Here is a 19354-nt window from a genome sequence, read left to right as displayed (position 1 = left end):
GGCTTGAACTTACAACCCTGCGGTCAAGAGTTCTATACTTTACCAACTGAGCCAGCCAGGCACCCCATGAAATATTACATTTCTCTGATTACATAATGTCTGAGCCTTATCAGATTGACAGTTTTTGGCCCTACTCCTGTTTTAGGAGACTGTGAAAATAGCTTTATCTTCTCAACCTTGGCGCTACTGAGATTTAGGTTGGATAATTTTTGTTATAGGAGGCTTGGCCTTTGCATTGGAGGATGCTTACTGGTATCTCTAGACTCTACTCATTAGATGCCTTCAGCATTCTCTCTGAGTAGTAAGAACCAAAATTGTCTCAGACACTGACACAGGACCCCATGAAATGCAAAATTGCCTGTGACTGAGGACCATTGATACAGAGAAACATTGCAGGTTCACACAGATGGTTACTGTTGCCTTTTCTCCTGACCTGGTAGCTGCTGAGGTCATATGTAAGTGGTGTGTTCCTCCATATCTTGGGTCTTGAATGGATGCAAAAAAAGGGGGACCTTCGGGGATAGTTATAGGGATATCTCCTAGAGCCCAGGGGGTACACCAAAACTTTGGGAGCAACTGACTTGATAGCTGTCAGAAACCAAACCCTTACATATTCTGTTATATATTCAGCAGGTGTTGTTAAATGCCTACCATCTGCTAGATATTGTGGTCGGCACTGGGTGTATGCCATGTTGAAAAAAAAAGAGATGCTGTTTGCTACTTCATGAAGCTTACAGTTTAGGGGTGATACATTCAGTAAATATGTGTGTGTGTTTATAATTATAAATACTATACAGGCTATTGAAGGAAGAGGGCCAGCTATGAGACCATAATTTATAATGGCAGTGGTAAAGAGGCAGTCCTTGAAGGCTTCTGAATCTGGAGCAAGTTTTTACTAGATTTGGGGAAGGGACTGATGAATGTTCCAAGTGCAGGGAATAGCATGTATTTGAAGTTGTAAGATAGCAAGGTGGGAAAGCTTCAGCTTGTTGTGGAACTGAAAAGGCCCCAATTTGATAAAGAGAAGGAGAAGGAAAAGTGAATTTAGGCGTGGAGAGGTAGTCGTGGGCCAGATAACATGGGGCCTTGTAGGTAATGAGTTGAGGTGGCTTTCAGAGTGAGTGGGAAGCTGTGGAAGGATTATAAGCAGGCAAGTGACACCATCTGATACATCCCAGCATGGTAATTCTGAGTGCCATGTAGAGTATGTATTGGAGGGAGGCAGGAAAGGAATTCAGGAGTCCTTGTAAGGCTATGTGGTAGTAGTGTAGCTGGGTGATAATGGTATTAGGTTGATGACAGCGACGGTAGAGGGAAATGGACAGGTCTCAAAGGAATTTTGAAGGTAGTATTAACAAAAGTCAGTAACAATTTGAATGTGGATGGTAGAGAGGGAAAGGTATTCTTAGTGACTTCCAGAATTCTGGGTTGAATGATGGGTGGGTTTAGTTGCCATTGCTTAAATGAAGACCACAGGGTGTGGAGCATTTGTGGGTGAGAACGCAGAAGAGCAAGAGGTCAGCTTGAGATACATTAAATTTGAGATGCCCATGAAATATACTGTTAGGCTAAGGAGGTAATACAGCACACACTCTGGTGTTGGCAATATGACTGATACCCAGAGGAGACAGGGCAGATTGGAGATTAAGTGTTGAGAATTGTCAGCATGTAGATGCTAACATTGGCTGGGAAGAGAGTGTATCTTGATGAGAGAATTGGATCCAGGGCTGAGCCGCCACAAAATCTAACATGTAGAGGTTGAGTAGAAGAGGAGCTATAGGCAAAGAATACAAAGATGCTGGAGAGGTAGGAAGCAGATCCTTAGGTGTGATGTCATAGAAACCAAGCCTTGTTTCCAAGGGCAGGTGGGAGGGATGATGGTCAGCTATATCTAACATTCTGAGAGTACTGGTAAGGTGCCTTTCTTGATTCCTACTCCTGAGATACACTTTTAAGGGATCTGATTTCTTATATACTAGTGGGGAGCGTTTTAGCTACCAGTGGAGATTGGGGCCCAAACAGGGAAAGGATCTTAAGAAAATCTATAACCTGTTGGTTTTGGGCAGTTTTCTTAACTTTCATTCTAAGAAACATAGCCCAGAAAAACTGTTCTAACGGTAAACCCTCAGTACAGCTGACACACGTTCAGCTTGTAGGAAATATGCCATCTGGAACAGCAAGATACAAACAGGAAGCTTATCTTACACTCTCTAAATATTCCCCTTTTCCTTAGTGGTAAAAAATTGCTTTCTGCTTCATAAATCAGTACTGCTTCAGAGCACTGCAGATTCATGTATTTAGTATCTTCTGTTCACTGAATACAAAGAGCAGAATTTGAAATTTTATATTTGGGGTATTTGAGCAATTCTTCTGGACATCTTTCCTTTTTTTCAGTTTTTCCTTTTGCCTCATCTTAAATCTTAGCAAAGATACTCAGTTTGTGAGTAGTGCCAGGAAGCAGGCAGTTTCCATGGCAACTGACAGACCAGGTTTACTGTGGAAATTTCCGGAATTAACAGAGCTGCATTGCAGAAGGATGCATAAAGCAGTATTCATCTAGAGATTCTAACAGTACGGACACAGAAGAACAGTTGCAGTGGTGTGCAGGGTATGTGTTCTGTTTATTTTCCTGTCTAAGGAGGATTGCGAGTTATATATATAGATATATGCTGAGGAGAACGTACAGCAGCTTGAAGCATTTTAGTGTACTGGCTTGATAAAATCAAGGATGCTTAGGGGAAAGGGAGGAGGAATAAATAATTTGGAGAGAGAGACTTGTTTGATAGCATTGGGAGAAAATCAAGATTAAGATAAACGAAGAAGAATGTGGTAATAAAAGAAGGGGAGAAAACACACGTCTAGCTAATTAGATAATAGAAGGTTCTGGGCACAAGGAGATACTTATTTATCAAAGGAAGATCGGTAGGCACAGGCAGGCTTGGGGAATCAAGTTCTCATGTCCAGGAAGAGGAAATGGGTTAAAGTAATTATCTGTTACTTGCTGAAGGATATGTAGATGGGAGGGATGCCCAAGGCTTCGAGCTTTTCTACCTCCTTAGTGCATTTATTTACCTATGTGATGAGACAGTCTCAGGAGTGTTATCAGACCCCTGATTCCACTGCCTGTTGATGTGTGTGTGTGTGTGTGTGTGTGTGTGTGTGTGTGTAGGGGTGGGGGTGGGGGTGGGGGTGGTGCTTAAGAAAAAGCCCAAAATACATCTCGAGATTAAATTCTGGAAATAAAACTGCATGATTTGGGTACTTGGCTGGAGTTTCTAATCTTCCAGAGAATAATTATAAATTTGAAACAGGAGGGATATGAAAAAGGAATAGGTGTGACATAGGTCATTTAAATGATAGATGTCATTTAGATCATGTAGTACATACACTATAGCTCAGGAGCCAGAGAGGGCCTGCTGCTAGTGTTGGTAAATAAAGTTTTATTGGAACACGGCCATACCTGTTTGGTTGTGTTGTTGCTACAGAGTTGTATAGTTAGTTGGCTGGCAAAGCCTAAAATACTTACTGTCTGTTTCTTTACAGAAAAAGTTTGACGACTCGTGGTTTAGATGGTTATTGGATTCCTGCGGCTGCCATAACAAATGATCACAGATTTGGTGGCTCAAAACAACAGAAATTTCTTCTTTTGCAGTTTTCGAGGCCAGAAATCCGAAATCAGGGTGTTGGCGGGGCGATGCTTCTTCCAGAGGTTCTAAGGAGGATCCTCCCCTCTTCCAGCTCTGGTGTCTCCTGGCATTCCTTGGGTTGTGGTAGCATGACTCCAGTCACTGCTTCTGTCTTTGCTTGGCTTTCTTCCCTGTGGCTCCCTGCCTGTGTCTCCCTGCCTGTCTCCCCCTGTGTCTCCGTCTTCTTTTCTGTCTTTTAAAGGACACTTGCCGTTGTATTTAGAGCTTACTCTAATTCAGGATGACTTTTTCTCAAGATCCTTATCTTAATTATATCTGTAAAGATAAGGTCACCTTCTGAGGTGCCAAATGGACAGATCTGTTGTTAAGGGGCATTGGTGGGGGGGTGGTCCCCAGTTCAGCCCTTTGCATGTGGTATTGAAGGTCTGGGTTTTGGCTTCTCAGACCATGGTCTTATGTCAGCAGTAGGTAGCGCCTGGCAAGTGTCCTTTGGAAACCTATGGAGCACCTGCTCTCCAATAGACATGACCTGCTAGAGAGGGTGTCACACTCACTTTTCAAGGACAGAATGGGACAGGCACAGTTAAAATCAGAGCAGATGGCCTCTGTGATGTGAACACAAGTAGCAGAGTAGGAGTGGTTCTAGAATATCGCAGGAGAAAAAGGACCAAAATATTCATGGGAAACTAATGAAGGGTGGAGTCTAATGCCTTATATCAGTGTCTCTTGACCCCCTACCCTCAAAACCCAATAGGCATTCTAATGAAAGACAGTTGATGCCAAAGGAATCAGGGTTTTGAGGGATTAGATTCTTGTCTAGATTACGACAGTGGGCACTATATGTGTGACTCAAAATAAGTAGACTTTGTATGCTGTGGAAGGGTGGCAGCATAGGATTGGATACACAAGTGGACAGAGCTGTGAATGTGAGACTTGACTCTGGGTGGAGGGATCTGTGTCATTGTGGGAGAATACAAATTGGTGGCCTGGGCAGGAGAGGTCTGTGATGTTCTTCTATGAGCTGAGTGCCTTCGTAAGCTTGGGGTGATGGGGGGTAGACCTCTGTCTTTGCTTCCCTGGGATGTTTCCTTTAGCATACCTGGGTGTATTGGGGAATGTTTAAGAAGTGATACATGCCCAAGGTGAAGAATCAAGTAGTAGACAAAGGATTCCAGCATGGATGCCGGATCTGCAGAGAAAACCCTCTTTGTTCTGTCATTTGAGGGACCCTGGCCTATTGTTCATATCCTCACCTGTGCCCCTTAAAGGAAACCTCTGATTTAGACCCTATGGAGGTAATTATCAGAAAGTTAAGCAAAAATGATTAGAAGTGGATCCACATTAGGGTACACCAAGAATAAGCAGTGTCAAACTGGCCTAATATAATACAGAAACAAACACAAAGGCAATTTGTGTTCAGGAATTTGCCGTGGACTGGGTGTTTCTTGATGTCAGCATCCTTGGGTACCGAGGAGGAACATTAGGCCCAAGCCAGAGTTTTCAGGCCGAGTTTTCTGTAGGACAAGACTAGATGAAGACTTTATTTCCTTTCTGATTGCATTGTTAGTCTGTGACTGGGTACATCTGGAACACCAGATTTAGACATCTGGAAGCTGTGGGGATGAAAGTTTTCTTCTTGCTCCCTTTCATAGAAGATTTTGCGCATTAACTACCACACATGTTGAATTGTATGCTTCAGCTTAAATAGCTTCACAGAAAGATTCCAATTCAACTGCAGTTAGATTTTAACCTTTTATTTTTCTCTTGGCATCTAGAGTATACATAAGGAAATAGAATGAGTTAAGGTTAAAGCTTAGACTGGTGTTAAATTAAGCTAGTTTGACCATAGTTCATACAAGCTAAAACTTAAGTATTATGAGATGTTGAAATAATGCCCTCGGTTTCAGGTAAGTATATTATATAAAATAGCATGTGTCCCTAAATGTCTGTTAACAAAATTTATTTCTATTAAATCTTTTTTTTCTCATTCACTTGTTTGGATAAATATTATCCTCCCCCTCCAATAATAAAAGTAAGCTGGAGAATGTTTCATAGTTACGTGACAGTTCCCATAGTTACAGGTTGTGAATGAAAAGTAGTTAAAACTTTTCCTTCTTCTTTGCTTCAGGGACTAAAGTTCTGACTTTGTAAAAGCATTTTCAGATTTGTAGTACAAAATGATGTAAGAGTAGCAGCATCCTGCTCAAATATTTTTTAAGAAACAAGGATGAATCTATGAAACACAGAAAATTAAGACAATTTGATGCTAAACTCTATGTAGGATCTCTATAGGAGTGAAGAAAAATTTACAGAGGGTTTCTCGTACATCATTCCTGCAGACTGCAGGACAAATGTGGCCTCTTCGGAGCTGTTAGTTTCAAAGACGGAGCACCTTTACCCCTTTCGTGCCCTCTCCCCTCACTGATAACTACCAGAAGATAATTATGGAGAGGATATGGGAGGAGGGAGGTGAGATGGATGCAGGCACATTTTATCTGACTGTGTGGTCATTCTGAGTAGCATTGTGGGTGGACACAGAGAAGAGTCGTGGCAGCAATATAGATTGAGGATTACATTCTTACATTTGCTACTGTCAGTTGAAGATACAGTATTCCAGATCAAGGAGATCAAGAGAGAATTGCCTTTGGAGTCGTGTGTGCTCTGATGGGTAATAGACTGAGCCTTGGGGGCTAGAAGTATGGACATGGTTTGAACTATAGACATGTGATAGATAAATCCCTCTCACAGGAGAAGAGTGAGGCTCAAAGACAATTCCTTTCTCTCTTTTTTCTCTTTCCTATCAAATTTATTGAGGTATAATTGACATACAATAAACTGTGCATAGTTGAAGTGTACAGTTGCCAAGTTTTACATGCACACACCTGTGAAACCATGGCTACATGCAAGATAGTGAACATATCCATCATCCCAAAGATTCCTCCTACCCTGCTGTAGCTTTTCTATCTAGATATTTGATTTGGTTCTTTTTTGTATATGCCATGTCTGTTTAACACATTCTCTCTGTCCTTTAGTTTCTTGAACAACTGAGAATGCAGTAATCATCACAGTTTCAATGTCCTTGTCTATAATTCTAGCATCCCTGTCATTTCTGAATCAGTTAGAAGTGATTGATTTTTCTATTCAGCTCAGGTCATGTTATTTTGCTTCTTTGCATATTGGGTGAGTTGTAGATTGCAGGCCAGATGTTGGGTGCTGGATGTTTCTGCATTTTTTTTTAAATTTTGAAGATATTTATTTATTTATTTTTAAAGATTTTATTTATTTATTCACGAGAGACACACAGAGACACAGAGAGGCAGAGACATAGGCAGAGGGAGAAGCAGGCTACTTGCAGGGAGCTTGATGTGGGACTTGATTCCGGATCCTGGGATCAGGCCCTGAGCCGAAGGCGGATGCTCAACCACTGAGCCACCTAGGTGTCCCTTTATTTATTTTTGAGGGCGGGGGTGGGGGAGCGAATGAGTGGGAGGAGGAGCAGAGGGAGAGTGAGAAGCAGAAGCCCCGCTGGCCCCGCTGAGCAGGAAGCCCCATATGGGGATTCAATCCCAGGACCCTGGGATTATGACCTGAGCCGAAGGCAAATGCTTCACCAACTGAGCCACCTAGACACCTCTGTTTGCATTCTTATAAATATTTTTAAGCTTCGGTCTTTGGTCAAGTTATTTGGAAATAGTTGGATTCTTTGGGTCTCACATTTGAGTTTTGGTGGGTGTTGAGTACTGCTCCAGCCTGGGTATTTTTCCTCTAATCCTTTTGGATGTTTCTTCCCCCTAGGCTTGTGTAAGTTCTTTTAAGAGTGTGCTGACCAAGGACGGCTCTGTGCACATCTGTGAGGTTCTCTGTGCGGCTCTCTCTTACCCGGTACTCTGCCTCTCGTACTATATCTACTTTGGTCTCCTCAGATGCTCAGATTCATCTCCTCAACACAAGAATATTTCCAGGATGTGCCTAGATCCCCTGACCCCCATCAAAGTTTGTGAGTCCTTTCAGACAGGAAGCTGGGGGCAGTTATAGGGCTCTCCTTGTGTATTTCCTGTCTCAGTGTTCACTGCCCTTTGTTGTCTGATGTCCATGTCTTTTTTCTTTTTCTTTTTTTTTTTTTTTTTTAGTTGTTTCAAGTGTGAGAATAAGTCTGTGTGCTGATACTCTGCAGTAGCCCAGGCACAAGTACCACACAGATTCTCCTTGTGAGATGGGACTGCAGAAATTAGGGAACTAGGGAGCACTATCTTCATGACTTTGAGAAAGAGCATCTCTGAATATGATTTTTCCAGCATTCTTAATAGAGTAGAAGTAAATGTCACGGTGTTTGTAAAAAAAAAAAAAAAAAAGGGTTGGCAAATCTTGAGGAGAGAGCAAATGTGGATAAATAGGGGACAGGATTACTGATAGGGTGATAGATGAGAAAAGAAGACATTGCCAGGAAAATGAAAATGCTGTGGTAGAATGAAGTCATTATCACACTCCGAAGTGAACTTAAGTGATACTACATGACAGCAAGAGAAAAAAATGGAACGGAATGATTGATTTGAAAGCATACAAATTTCTGAATTAAAAAAGAAAATTATTTGAGAGAGAGAGTATGTGGGAGGGGCAGAGAGAGAGGGAGAAATTCAAGCAGACCCTGGGCTGAGTGTGGAGCCCAACATGGGACTCAATCCTACAACCTTGGGATTGTGACCTGAGCTGAAGTCAAGAATCTGGTGCTTAACCAACTGAGCCACCCAGGTGCCCCTTGAATTTTTTACATGTATAAATTCATAAATAGAATGGGGAGGTAGATGACACCTTGGAGAAATATTTACAATGCTGGACCAAGAGTTGATTGATAGGTTAATAAAGGACTTCTATCAGAAGCAGCAATAGCAAAACAAATGCTGGGCAAGGAGAACTCAGGGTTGTTCCATCAGGCAGTTAACCAAGGAAGAAACACTTGTTCATCAAATGGCAAAAAATGTCCAACTCTAAGGGTAAGAAATCAAAATGTAACTGAAAAGAATGATCTCACTCTTCTCTGCTTTCAGGTTGGCATGAGGGAAAGGGTGCTATTGCCTGGGCTCCCTGGGCACTCGCTGCTCGTACTGTTGAGTACTCGCTGCCTGTTGACTCAGGGCAGACTGGCTCTGTGGCACGACAGTAACCATGTGAACCAGGTCATGGCTAATAGGTCAAAAACATACGAAGTGAAGTCTATAAAGCAATAGATGTGAGATCTCTTTTTATAAGCTATCCATGTAGTACAGAAAGATACAAAGGGCATATGCTCAATTGCAAAGAATGGTTTTCTCTGGATTATGATTGAATTTTCCATTTTTCCTTTATCTTTTACCTGTGTGGCTTTAGGAGGGACTTAGGGTGACATGGTCTGGTTGGAAAAAGATTTGAGTACTTGTCCTGTTACTGAATTTTAGTACAACAAAATGCTGGATTTAGCAGAGAGTGGGGGTGGAAGGTATGGCTAAAGCTACCCCAGGTAACCTTGGCTGTGCCAACTGTAATTCTTCAAAAAACAGGTCCACTTACGTATGTGCAAAGCCCCAGGCAGCTTTATTAGACACTTAAGATAGAAATAAAGCTTTCTCAGTGCCCAGCCTGATGAATGCTCTGGAACATTATGTCACAACTTTCTGGGGGTTTTTTGGGAATCTGTAGGATTTCAGAAATTTATAAATTAGTCTGTGTCAGTGAAAGGATGATAGCTAAGTGCAGTGGCAATGATTCAGTGTTTGCTAAGTAGTAACTGGGCAAGTCAGTCATTTCTATCCAGAGGATCCAGCCATCAAAGAAGGTACACAAAGGACTTCAGTGTAGGCACGTGGGCTCAGGAATTACAGTTTTCAGATTTTTCAGATTTTCATGTAACAAGATAATCCCGAGTTCAAAAAGTAATTTCTTTATATCAAATTGTAATTTCATAAGGTCTGTATTACGTAGATCCAAGCTTTCCACCCATCATCCTGTGTGTTTTGTAAAAAACACACTTTTTCCACTTATTTGCAATGTCCATAGGATCTGTGTCAGTTGTTTCTGTCTCTGTGTGTGTATTGTTTGCCTAAGTGTGGAACTGCTAGTCTCTGGGACCATGAAAGACAAGGTATGAGATTTAGATGGGGCCTAAGAAATCAAGGATACCAGAGCTAAGGATTTTATTCGAGAAGTGTTTTTGGCTTGTTTGTAACTGGCTTGTGGATTTGAAGCCAATTAGTATCATTGGCCCTTAGCCACTAAATGCTCATAGCACATCCCAGTCATCATGGTGACCAAACTACTGCCTGTTCCTCCCTCCACACCACTTCCAGATGCTAGAATCCTCCTTCTATGACTGTCTCTGGGAAATAAAATAGTGTTAGGGGCTGTGTTAGCTGGAAATGAGTCAGTTTGCATATAAACAAACATGACAAATAATCGCTTGAATAAAACAGTTTATTTCTCTTTCTGTAGATGCAGTCTGGCAGTAGGCAGGCTTAGGGTTGCTGTAACCATCATCAGACTAGAGACCTTTAATATTCTGCTCCTTCATTCTCAATACATGGTTTCCCTTCTGCAGGGCCTTGGGGGTGGCTGGAACTCTAGTCATCACCAACATTCCAGGCAATAAGAAGAAGAGGGAGAAAGAAAAAAAAGACCTTCCTTCCAACTGAGTCAGCTCCTTTTAAATATTCCATTTGTATTACTGCTTCTAAATGCAAAGAAGTTTGGTTTCTTTGCTTGAGCCATCATAACAAAATACTACAGATTGGGTGGTTTAAACAACAGAAATTTATTTCCAATGGTACCCACAAGCTGGGTTTCATTCTGAGGATTCTTCTCTTGGCTTGTAGGTGGCCGCCATATTGCTAGGTGCTCAGGTGACCTCCTTGTGTGAGCATGAATGTGGGGGAGAGACTCTCCACTGGGAACAGCTGTGTGGTGTCCTTCTTATAAGGACACTAATCCTGTCAGATCAGAGCTTCATCCTTATGACTTCACTTAACCTTAACTGCCTCCTTATAGGCCCTGCCTCCAGTACAGTCACTGGGAGTTAAGGCTTTGGCATGAATTTTGGTGGGTGGGGGGGGGTGAGGGAACATAATGTATTCCACAGCAGTGGCGAAGTATAGTATTTAGATGGATATATTTCTGCCCCAGCAAAGGAAGATCTTAGCAAGGAGCAGAGGACGAGAGTGTTGGGTGACAGCTGGCAGTGATTGCCAGAGGGGCTGCTGACTCATTTCCCTGGGTGGATCATCAGGCCCTTGAAGTTAGAACCCTATGGAGCATTCGTCGAATACAGCTAGGGATACTCTGTATAAAATTATTCATAGAGAACTGGGAAAATGAGAGATTTAGAAGTTATTGCTGAGAAAACACAGTCCCTCTTCTGAAGAAAGTGATATCCCAATGAGAAATCAGGAGACCTTTTTTATCCTAAAGAGTATAGCTACAGGCAGTTTTACATTGCTGCTTTTTACTTTTCTCCAACCTTCTACATGAGTGTGTTTTCTACTGTTCATATATTTTTTTCTCTAGAGAGAAAACTACTCAGTTTAGGACAGAACTTGTATCTTAGGACAGAAATTGCCATCAGCAGACTGCATGATCTCCTCATTGCCCTTGAGACTCTTGGTGAACTTTTTCTAGAAGTGGCATAAGCCAGGACTTTGAAGCTACAGGTATAACTCAGGTCACCAAAAATATTTGTTTTTTTTGTACTTCTGTGCACTTCTGCAAGGGGTTTAAAGGGAGTTGATTATAGGTTATAGGGTCAGTTGCAAAGCTCTGAAATTCTTGGTGCCTGAAAGCACCTGGAAGTGTTTAGGTCACATGGAAATCGTTTTATTCTCTCTGAGCCCTAGGAATTGCATGATTGCATTTCATTTTCTCTATCCAATCCTTTGTTAAATTTTTTGAAACTTGGGTTTTGGTTATATGGAGGTCTGGTAAAAAATGAAGAAGCCTCCTTTCAATTTGAATTTGGCGCCAATTGAGAGATGCAGGAGCCAGACATAGGGAGGTTATAAGATTTTTTTTTTTTAATTTTTTTTTTAAGTTTATTTATTTATGATAGGCACACAGTGAGAGAGAGAGAGAGAGGCAGAGACACAGGCAGAGGGAGAAGCAGGCTCCATGCACCGGGAGCCTGACGTGGGATTCGATCCCAGGTCTCCAGGATCGCGCCCTGGGCCAAAGGCAGGCGCCAAACCGCTGCACCACCCAGGGATCCCAGGTTATAAGATTTATGGTATTATTTTTTTCTTTTTCAAATAATTTATTTATTTATTTTAGAGAGAGAATGAGCTCATGTACACGGCAGGGGGGGGGTGCGGGGGGTGGTGGAGAGGCAGAGAACGAAGAGGAAGAGAATGCCAAGCAACTCCCCACGTGAGGTGGAACCCAAGGCAGGGCTCGATCCCATGACTTGGAGACATGACCTGAGCCTGAGCTGAAAACCTAGAGTCAGATGCCTAACTGACTGAGCCACTCAGGCACCCCCAGATTTATCATATTCTTGATAAAATTGGAAATATAGCTCTGCATTTGAGGCCAGAATAGTTTGCTAACTCCTCTTGGCCTCACATAATTAGGCTTACCCATCCCTTTAGTGGCAACGTCTTACAAGGCATGGTGGAGGGACAGCTGGAGCATATGTATGCTCTCTATAGGAAGGCTGTCTTCAAAAGACAGAAATTGAACCAAGTGTGTGTTCAGTTTCTTCTCACATATTTGCTGGTGAGTCAGTAAGGGCTCAGATGAGAGACCCGATCTCTCTCCATGGAAAGATGAAGCATGGAGCAGGGGAAAGTGTTTCCTTAAACAATTGAGAGAGGTAATCCCTAAAATCTTTCTTTCTTTTTTTTTTTTTTTTTCAATCATTCAGGCGGCATCCCTTTACAAAGCCAGGGAATAGAGTCTTCAGAAGAGGAACGTGAGCATACTACCCACAGGGGACATGAACCCAACCTATTTATGTTAATGAGTGAATATGGTAGTAAGATGCAGCATGTCCAAGTATTGATTCTCCAAATTTGATTTCAGTCAGTTAACTAAGTCTATTGTGTTTTTTTTTTTTTTTTGTGGTTTTAATCCTTTGTGTTGGTGTTTGTAGAGTTCACCAAAGTTTATTATTGCCACTAAAGTTCTACTTACCTTTATACAGGAGAAAACATTTTAATTGTGACATCAGTCTATCTGAACAGCTTCCCTGGTAATGTCTATCCCCAAATGCTATTGTTGGAAATACTGTGTCCAAGAGAGGTGCCCTTTCAATCAGATTTGTGATCTGTAAGGCATTAAAAAGTCTAAATGTATAACTAACTTTTTAACTGGGATGTGTATAATTTGATAGTCTAATTACAAGTCCTATTACAACAGAGACTTGTTTTCATATTAAAGACCTCTAAATCCAGAGTAGAATGTTACTGATTTTCGTAGGGACTTTTCTGTGTACATGATTAGATACGGGTCTGAGGATTGTCCTATATGAGATTTGGGTGAATTTGAGACTTGAAACCTCAGTCCCTTGCTTGTTTCTTGAATGGAGAGATGTCTGAGTTAAGAATTGCTCATGTGGAACACTTAACATACATTTTAGAGGGATGAATGTAAGAGTAAATAAAAGGTCATAGTCTGAACTTAATTACTGATGAGACGGAGGCATTGGGGCTGATTTACAGGTTGGTGGAGTTGTGCTGAACTAATTTTCAGGTAAGAAAGTAATAACGAAGTGACTGGGAATCTTTGACCCTGTGGAGTAGAAGTAGCACTTAAACTCTGTTTGACATACTTGGCCCAAGATAAAAAACTGTGGTCAAGGTTTTGGGCACTTGCTGCAGTTGCCTCAGTGATTGACTGCTCTAGTGTAATGGTAGAGGGTCAGCTCAGGCTTCTTGGTGTGGTCACCACAGTGCTGCATCTCTGTCCAGTCCTTCTTTGGAAGCCATCAGGGTTGGATCATTAAAACAATAACTGAAATTGGATTCAGTTTCATAGGAAAGATTACCAGCCTGGTGTGAGTGGGGACTCCGTGAATAAGCCTTCATGATGGCAAAACCATAGCATGTTTTTCTGTGGTTTCCACAACTTTTTCTGTTAAATGAGAAGATGGACTCTGGGTAATAGCCACATTCTGCTGTTCATCTTTTGTTTTAGCAGCTTTATTGTGATATAATTCATGTACCATACAATTTACCCCTGTACTGTATAGTTCATTTGCTTTTTCTATATTCAGAGTTATGAGTCTGTCACCTTACTCAGGTTTTGAACATTTACATTAGCCCAGGAAGATAACTCGCATCCTTTTGCTGTCAGTCTACTCACTTTCAAAAAAAAAAAAAAAAAAAAGAACCTCATCCAAAAACTGCACAGCAAGCTATAGTAAGGTAAATGATTAGACAAGATATTCCATAATTCTAAAAATTGATCTCATGGTATAGACAATATTTTAACTGTTGTTATTCCGTGGTTTATGTAGTAGTGAAATACTTCATTTCTCAGGAATGCTAGCAGCAAATGCTATCTCAGTATATCCATGAGAGTGACATCCCTTGTCATATTCTATTGGTTAGAAGCAAGTTGCAGGTCCCGTCCACACTCAGGGAGAAGAGCCTCCACAGAGATGTGAATCCTGGGGAAGTGCAGCTCATGGGGATCATCTTAGAGCCTGTCTGCTACGTGCTGTAAATTCGTGAATAATGTAAAAATGTTGCTTCTGATTTGCACATAATTTTAACTAACTTTTTTTCAGCTACCTTCAGCGATTGGCTGGTGCTACATGTTTCACCAGTGATTAAGTTGAGTGAGCCATAGAGATAATGTTTACTTGCCAGCAATCATAGAACAATAATTATTGCAAATGAGCTCCTTTGTGTTAAACTGTTTCTACATCATGAAAAAGATTACTAAGAAAATTAGTTACTGGGCTCGACTGGTGAAAGTATGTTATAAACAGAAAAGAACTTGTGTGGAAAAAAAGCTGATATTATGGCTTATGGTCTGGGACTCTGGCATTTGGAATGCTGGTTCATTACGTGATTATTTAGATAAAGTTTATTAGTCTTTGAGCTATAACCTTGAATCATGGTTATTATTAATACTGGTATATACTGTAATTGTGGGGAAATGATTTTAAAATTCTGCATATTTTGAGAACCTTAAGAGTAGCTACAAAAAGCAGTTCTACTAACCTGAAAAAACATTTCTAAATTTTGGGAGAAGAAAAATAAAATACCCAAGCATTTAAAATTTTCTTGCTTACCAGATCAGATTTTAAAGAGAGTCCGACCACTTAATACGAAACTGACAAAATGTAGATGATCTTCAGTGGAATCTTTTTCTTTATCTATTTTGTACTCTAGTTTGATACAGTTCTTTCCTACACATTGGTGTCTGGGGGTGGGGGCAGGAAGAGAAAGAGAAAAGAGATTGTCTTTACATTCTTCACTGGATTTGCTTTTTTTTTTTTTTTTTTTTTTAACATAGCATAGTTACAAGTTAATACTTTGATCTCCAGGTTGGAGTTTTGGAGATTTTTTTTTTTATTTTTTTTATTTTTTTAAGACTTACTGTCTTTTTTTTTTTTTTTTTTACGATTTTATTTATTTATTCATGAGAGAGATATATATAGAGCGAGGCAGAGACACAGGCAGAGGGATAAGCAGGCTCCATGTAGGGAGGCCGACATGGGACTTGATCCTGGGTCTCTAGGATCAGACCCTGGGCTGAAGGCGGCGCTAAACTGCTGAGCCACCCAGGCTGCCCAGAGATGTTTTTTTTTTTTAATTTAATGAAAATCTGTATCGAGATTTCTGTCCACGAATCATTTGTTTTTCACCTCATTGCCGTATCTAGGCTGAAAGATTCAGATTTGAATAGTACATGACAGTTTTTCTCTTAAAGCCAGCTGGCTATTCATCTAATTGTCCCCTTGCTTCAGCGTGGCATTATCAGGAACAGGGCAGCATGGTAAGGTGCCAGTTCTCAAACTTTACTAAAATCATCACCCAGAATCTTTAAAACTACTGTTTTTTGACTCCTGTCCCCCAATACTCTGATTTAATTGCCATGAGATGATACCTGGCCATCTGGATTTTAAGAATCTCACCAGGTAATTCTGACGTGCAGCAAAGTTCAGGAGCATCTGTACTAAGGATTGAAGACCGAGAGAGTCATTCATGTTGGGTCAGGTAGGATAGAACTTTTTGGATGTGAGGTTTGTAGCTCTTGGGACTTTGCACTTGATAATGGAGTTTTACAGAGTTTGAAAAAGATCTTGTATTTGGCAATGAAAACTTATCTACGGAATCACTTTTTTTAATGACTGGAAACTTGGTTTTCTGAATCTCATTAAAGCTATATTTATTGCCTCCCTAAATTTAGGCCTTTCTTAGTTCAGAGTGTAAAAAACCAAGACGACGTAAACAAACCCCCCAAACCTCGAGGTCAGACTGTGTTAGCAACTTGAAAAAGACATTTTCTCACGCATTCATCAGTGCTAGCTATAAGGAAAAAAAAAGTCAAAACCTATTTAAAATGTGGAAAAATTGCTTCCCGATATTTTAACAGAGAGAGACTGAGAACACACAGCATTGAATCATCAGGAAAGCTGAAGATCTCCCCTGAGCAGCACTGGGATTTCACTGCGGAGGACTTGAAAGACCTTGGAGAAATTGGACGAGGAGCTTATGGTTCTGTCAACAAAATGGTCCACAAACCAAGTGGGCAAATAATGGCGGTGAAAGTAGGTGATGCCCATCATTCTTTCTGGTGCTTTCATCCACTGGGGGCAGTTTCTTGGTGCAGTGGTACCCCTGCCGTTCTGTTTTTGCTTGTGTGGTACATACGGGTGTCTGTAAAACTGTCTCTCCAACCCCCCTGAGGGTGTTTCGTACCGAGGTTGTCTTGTCAGTGGCACGTCCTCTATCACCCTGGAAACACAAGTGTCCGAAGCGCGCATGTTGGCCGCACGTCCGGCATGATGCTTTAACGTGTTTTACACTTCAGGCCCTGCTGCTGCCCAGGTGAGTTCGGGCTGGGCGGCTGCAGCCCTGGGATCAGGGTAGTGCTGCGCCGAGCCAGGCGGGGAGCTGGAAGAAGAGGCAGCACACTGGGTTGGGCAGGGTGCGGGGCTAGGGCTAACAGCAGTCTTACTGAGGGTTTCTTGGAAACCACACACATGCTGTTGCCACTAACCTCAACCTTACTCGGTCCTGACCGGCTCGGCTCCTGTTGCTTTAGTTCATCTCCGCTCAGTACTGCCCTGTTCCCTGGTTTGAACGCTGTATCGAAATGCCTCCCTCGTGACAATGTTGTCGCCTTCTGTCCTTGCTGTGAGTGCTGTGCGTGCCACTTAATATGTTCATGAAAGAAAAGAAAGATCGAGAATGGCCAGAAATGGAGATGGGCCTATAGACTGTACCTGGCAGGTACAGTTGGTGCCTGTTACAAACTAATGATTTATGTCCAATGCTCATGGGGGCCATGTGGTTGTAATGTGTTCATCTGTGTGTTTAGATGTTGAACAGATGTTTTCTGCTTGTACGACGACACAGGAAAATCGACAGCGTTGGGGGTGCCAGTGTAAAAAAGATAAAGGGTGAATGAGATGTGGTCATTCCCTTATCCAAATTGAAATTCTCAGGGTACATTAGTCATGCCTTAGTTTACCCAATTGAGAACAGGTCTGTGGACCATCAGAGCTAATCCTCTCCCCATCAGTGCCCTATTTGGAGAGTTTGTCAAATGGCCTGATAGAGGAGGAGCCTTAGTTTCATAACTGACTTTTGGGAGCAGATTTGTATCACATTAATATGAAATGCTATCTGTATTGAAGTTTATCCTGTGCAAAATGTTACTCTGACCCTTTTTGCTTCCTTCATTGTTGAGCATTTCTGTTTGTTGGGGGCATATGAACCTAATGAGAAATGAATGGTGGGGAAAAATTTTATGTTTCTCTTTATGGGTTCTTAACCTTGTGGTTGGTCATAGTTTTTTTTGCAATATGCTGATACCAATAGCCTTTTTTCATAGGATGATGCATTCATACATAAGATTTTGCATATACCTGGTGGATCTCTAAAGCAGCACAGGCTAAGACCTCTGCTTCAGATTGTCTGTTGAAATAAAACAGTGTTTTTCTTGGAATGTGAAATGATTCCTCCATTTTTATTTTGTGCCAGTGCAGTGTAAGTGGAAAGTCACTTTATTGAGATTTTTTTGGATGAGGATTGCATTGCTCTAATGTACTATCGGTGCAATATCTGCCTTTACTTGGCTAGGTCTTAAGGGAGAGGTAGCATATATAACTAAACTTCTAAACTTTCTTCCAGATACTAGGGAAATAACTTTTAAATAATTACATCTTAGTTTTTTCAGTCTGTGCTTGACTATGTTGATCAACATCATAATCTGTTTTAGTAATCTGGATAGACTTGAGCTGTGGTCAGTAGGGTTTCAGGTAAAGAAAGAAGGTACTTCATTGTGATTTGAAAAAAGTGTTTCTTTTTTTTTTTTTTTTTTATTGGTGTTCAATTTACTAACATACATAATAACACCCAGTGCCCGTCACCCATTCACTCCCACCCCCCGCCCTCCTCCCCTTCCACCACCCCTAGTTCGTTTCCCAGAGTTAGCAGTCTTTACATTCTGTCTCCCTTTCTGATATTTCCCACACATTTCCTCTCCCTTCCCTTATGAAAAAAGTGTTTCTTAATTTGATAACGTTTGGAACTGTGTGATGCTGACTCAAAATTTGAATGAACTTAAGAGTGAATAATAGGAAATTATTGTCTGCCACTTATAATTTGACCTTATTTTGAGAGTCCTGTCGGAATGCCTTCAAAGAGCCCAGCTCTTCAGAAGTACTTCTGAGGTGGTCATGGGACCTATGGATTGGTAGCTGTCACATCTGTGCCTGCCAGTTGATACTGTCTACCTTTAACACCTTGAATTTTTTTTTTAAATAAATTTGTAATAAGTATTCCAAATCTTCTTTTTTTTAAGATTTTATTTATTTATTCATGAGAGACACAGAGAGAGGCAGAGACATAGACAGAGAGAGAAGCAGGCTCCATGCAGGGAGCCCGATGTGGGACTCAATCCCGCGACTCCAGGATTGCGTCTTGGGCTGAAGTCAGTCACTCAACCGCTGAACCACCCAGGTGTCCCTATCACCTTGACTTCTTGAGTCAGCATCTTAGTTTAGCGCAGGGAGGGTAATGATAGCATTGGATTCCATGACATCATGTAATACTTGAAGAGGGTTTTTTCCTTAAAGTTAAACACATTAAAGTTCTCTTTTTTTAAAGATTTTATTTATTCATGAGAGATACACACACAGAGAGAGGCAGAGACACTGGCAGAGGGAGAACCAGGTTCCCTGCGGGGAGCCTGATATGGGATCGATCCCCAGACCTTGGGATCATGACCTGAGCCAAAGGCAGACAGACACTCAACCAGTGAGCCACCCAGGCATCCTGACATTAAAGTTTGATACCAATTTGGTGACTCATAAATGCCATCCACTACGATTTTTAAATGCGTATCTTGATCTCTCTGAAAAGGCTTAGCCTTTTGTCACACTCTAGAGTTTGTTCTTTTGTCATGTAGGCACACAGACCAGATTGATAAGTACACACACACAGAGTCAGTGTGTGATTAAGGAGTTCGATTTGATATTTTCCATGTAGACAGCTTGATGACTAAGCACTCGC

The 19354-nt window shown here is 41.4% G+C and overlaps 1 protein-coding gene across 4 annotated transcripts in view; it reads left to right on the top strand.

Moving 5' to 3' along the window:
• The window catches only part of MAP2K4 (mitogen-activated protein kinase kinase 4), a 135392-nt gene that overhangs the window by 53392 nt on the left and 62646 nt on the right, over positions 1-19354 (top strand). For 3 of the 4 annotated variants that reach the window (XM_072821099.1, XM_072821098.1, XM_072821097.1), the window contains one exon: positions 16209-16383. In XM_072821099.1, coding sequence (XP_072677200.1) covers positions 16209-16383 — 175 coding nt within the window. Of the gene's footprint in view, positions 1-2485; positions 2609-3543; positions 3710-16208; positions 16384-19354 lie in introns of those variants that run through there. The other variant, XM_072821100.1, reaches the window with a different exon arrangement.

Source organism: Canis lupus, chromosome 3 (genome assembly GCF_048164855.1).
Source record: "Canis lupus baileyi chromosome 3, mCanLup2.hap1, whole genome shotgun sequence".
NCBI lineage: Eukaryota > Metazoa > Chordata > Mammalia > Carnivora > Canidae > Canis > Canis lupus.
The sequence above is the reverse complement of the archived record's forward strand: the minus strand, read 5'-3'. Positions and strand labels throughout refer to the sequence as shown.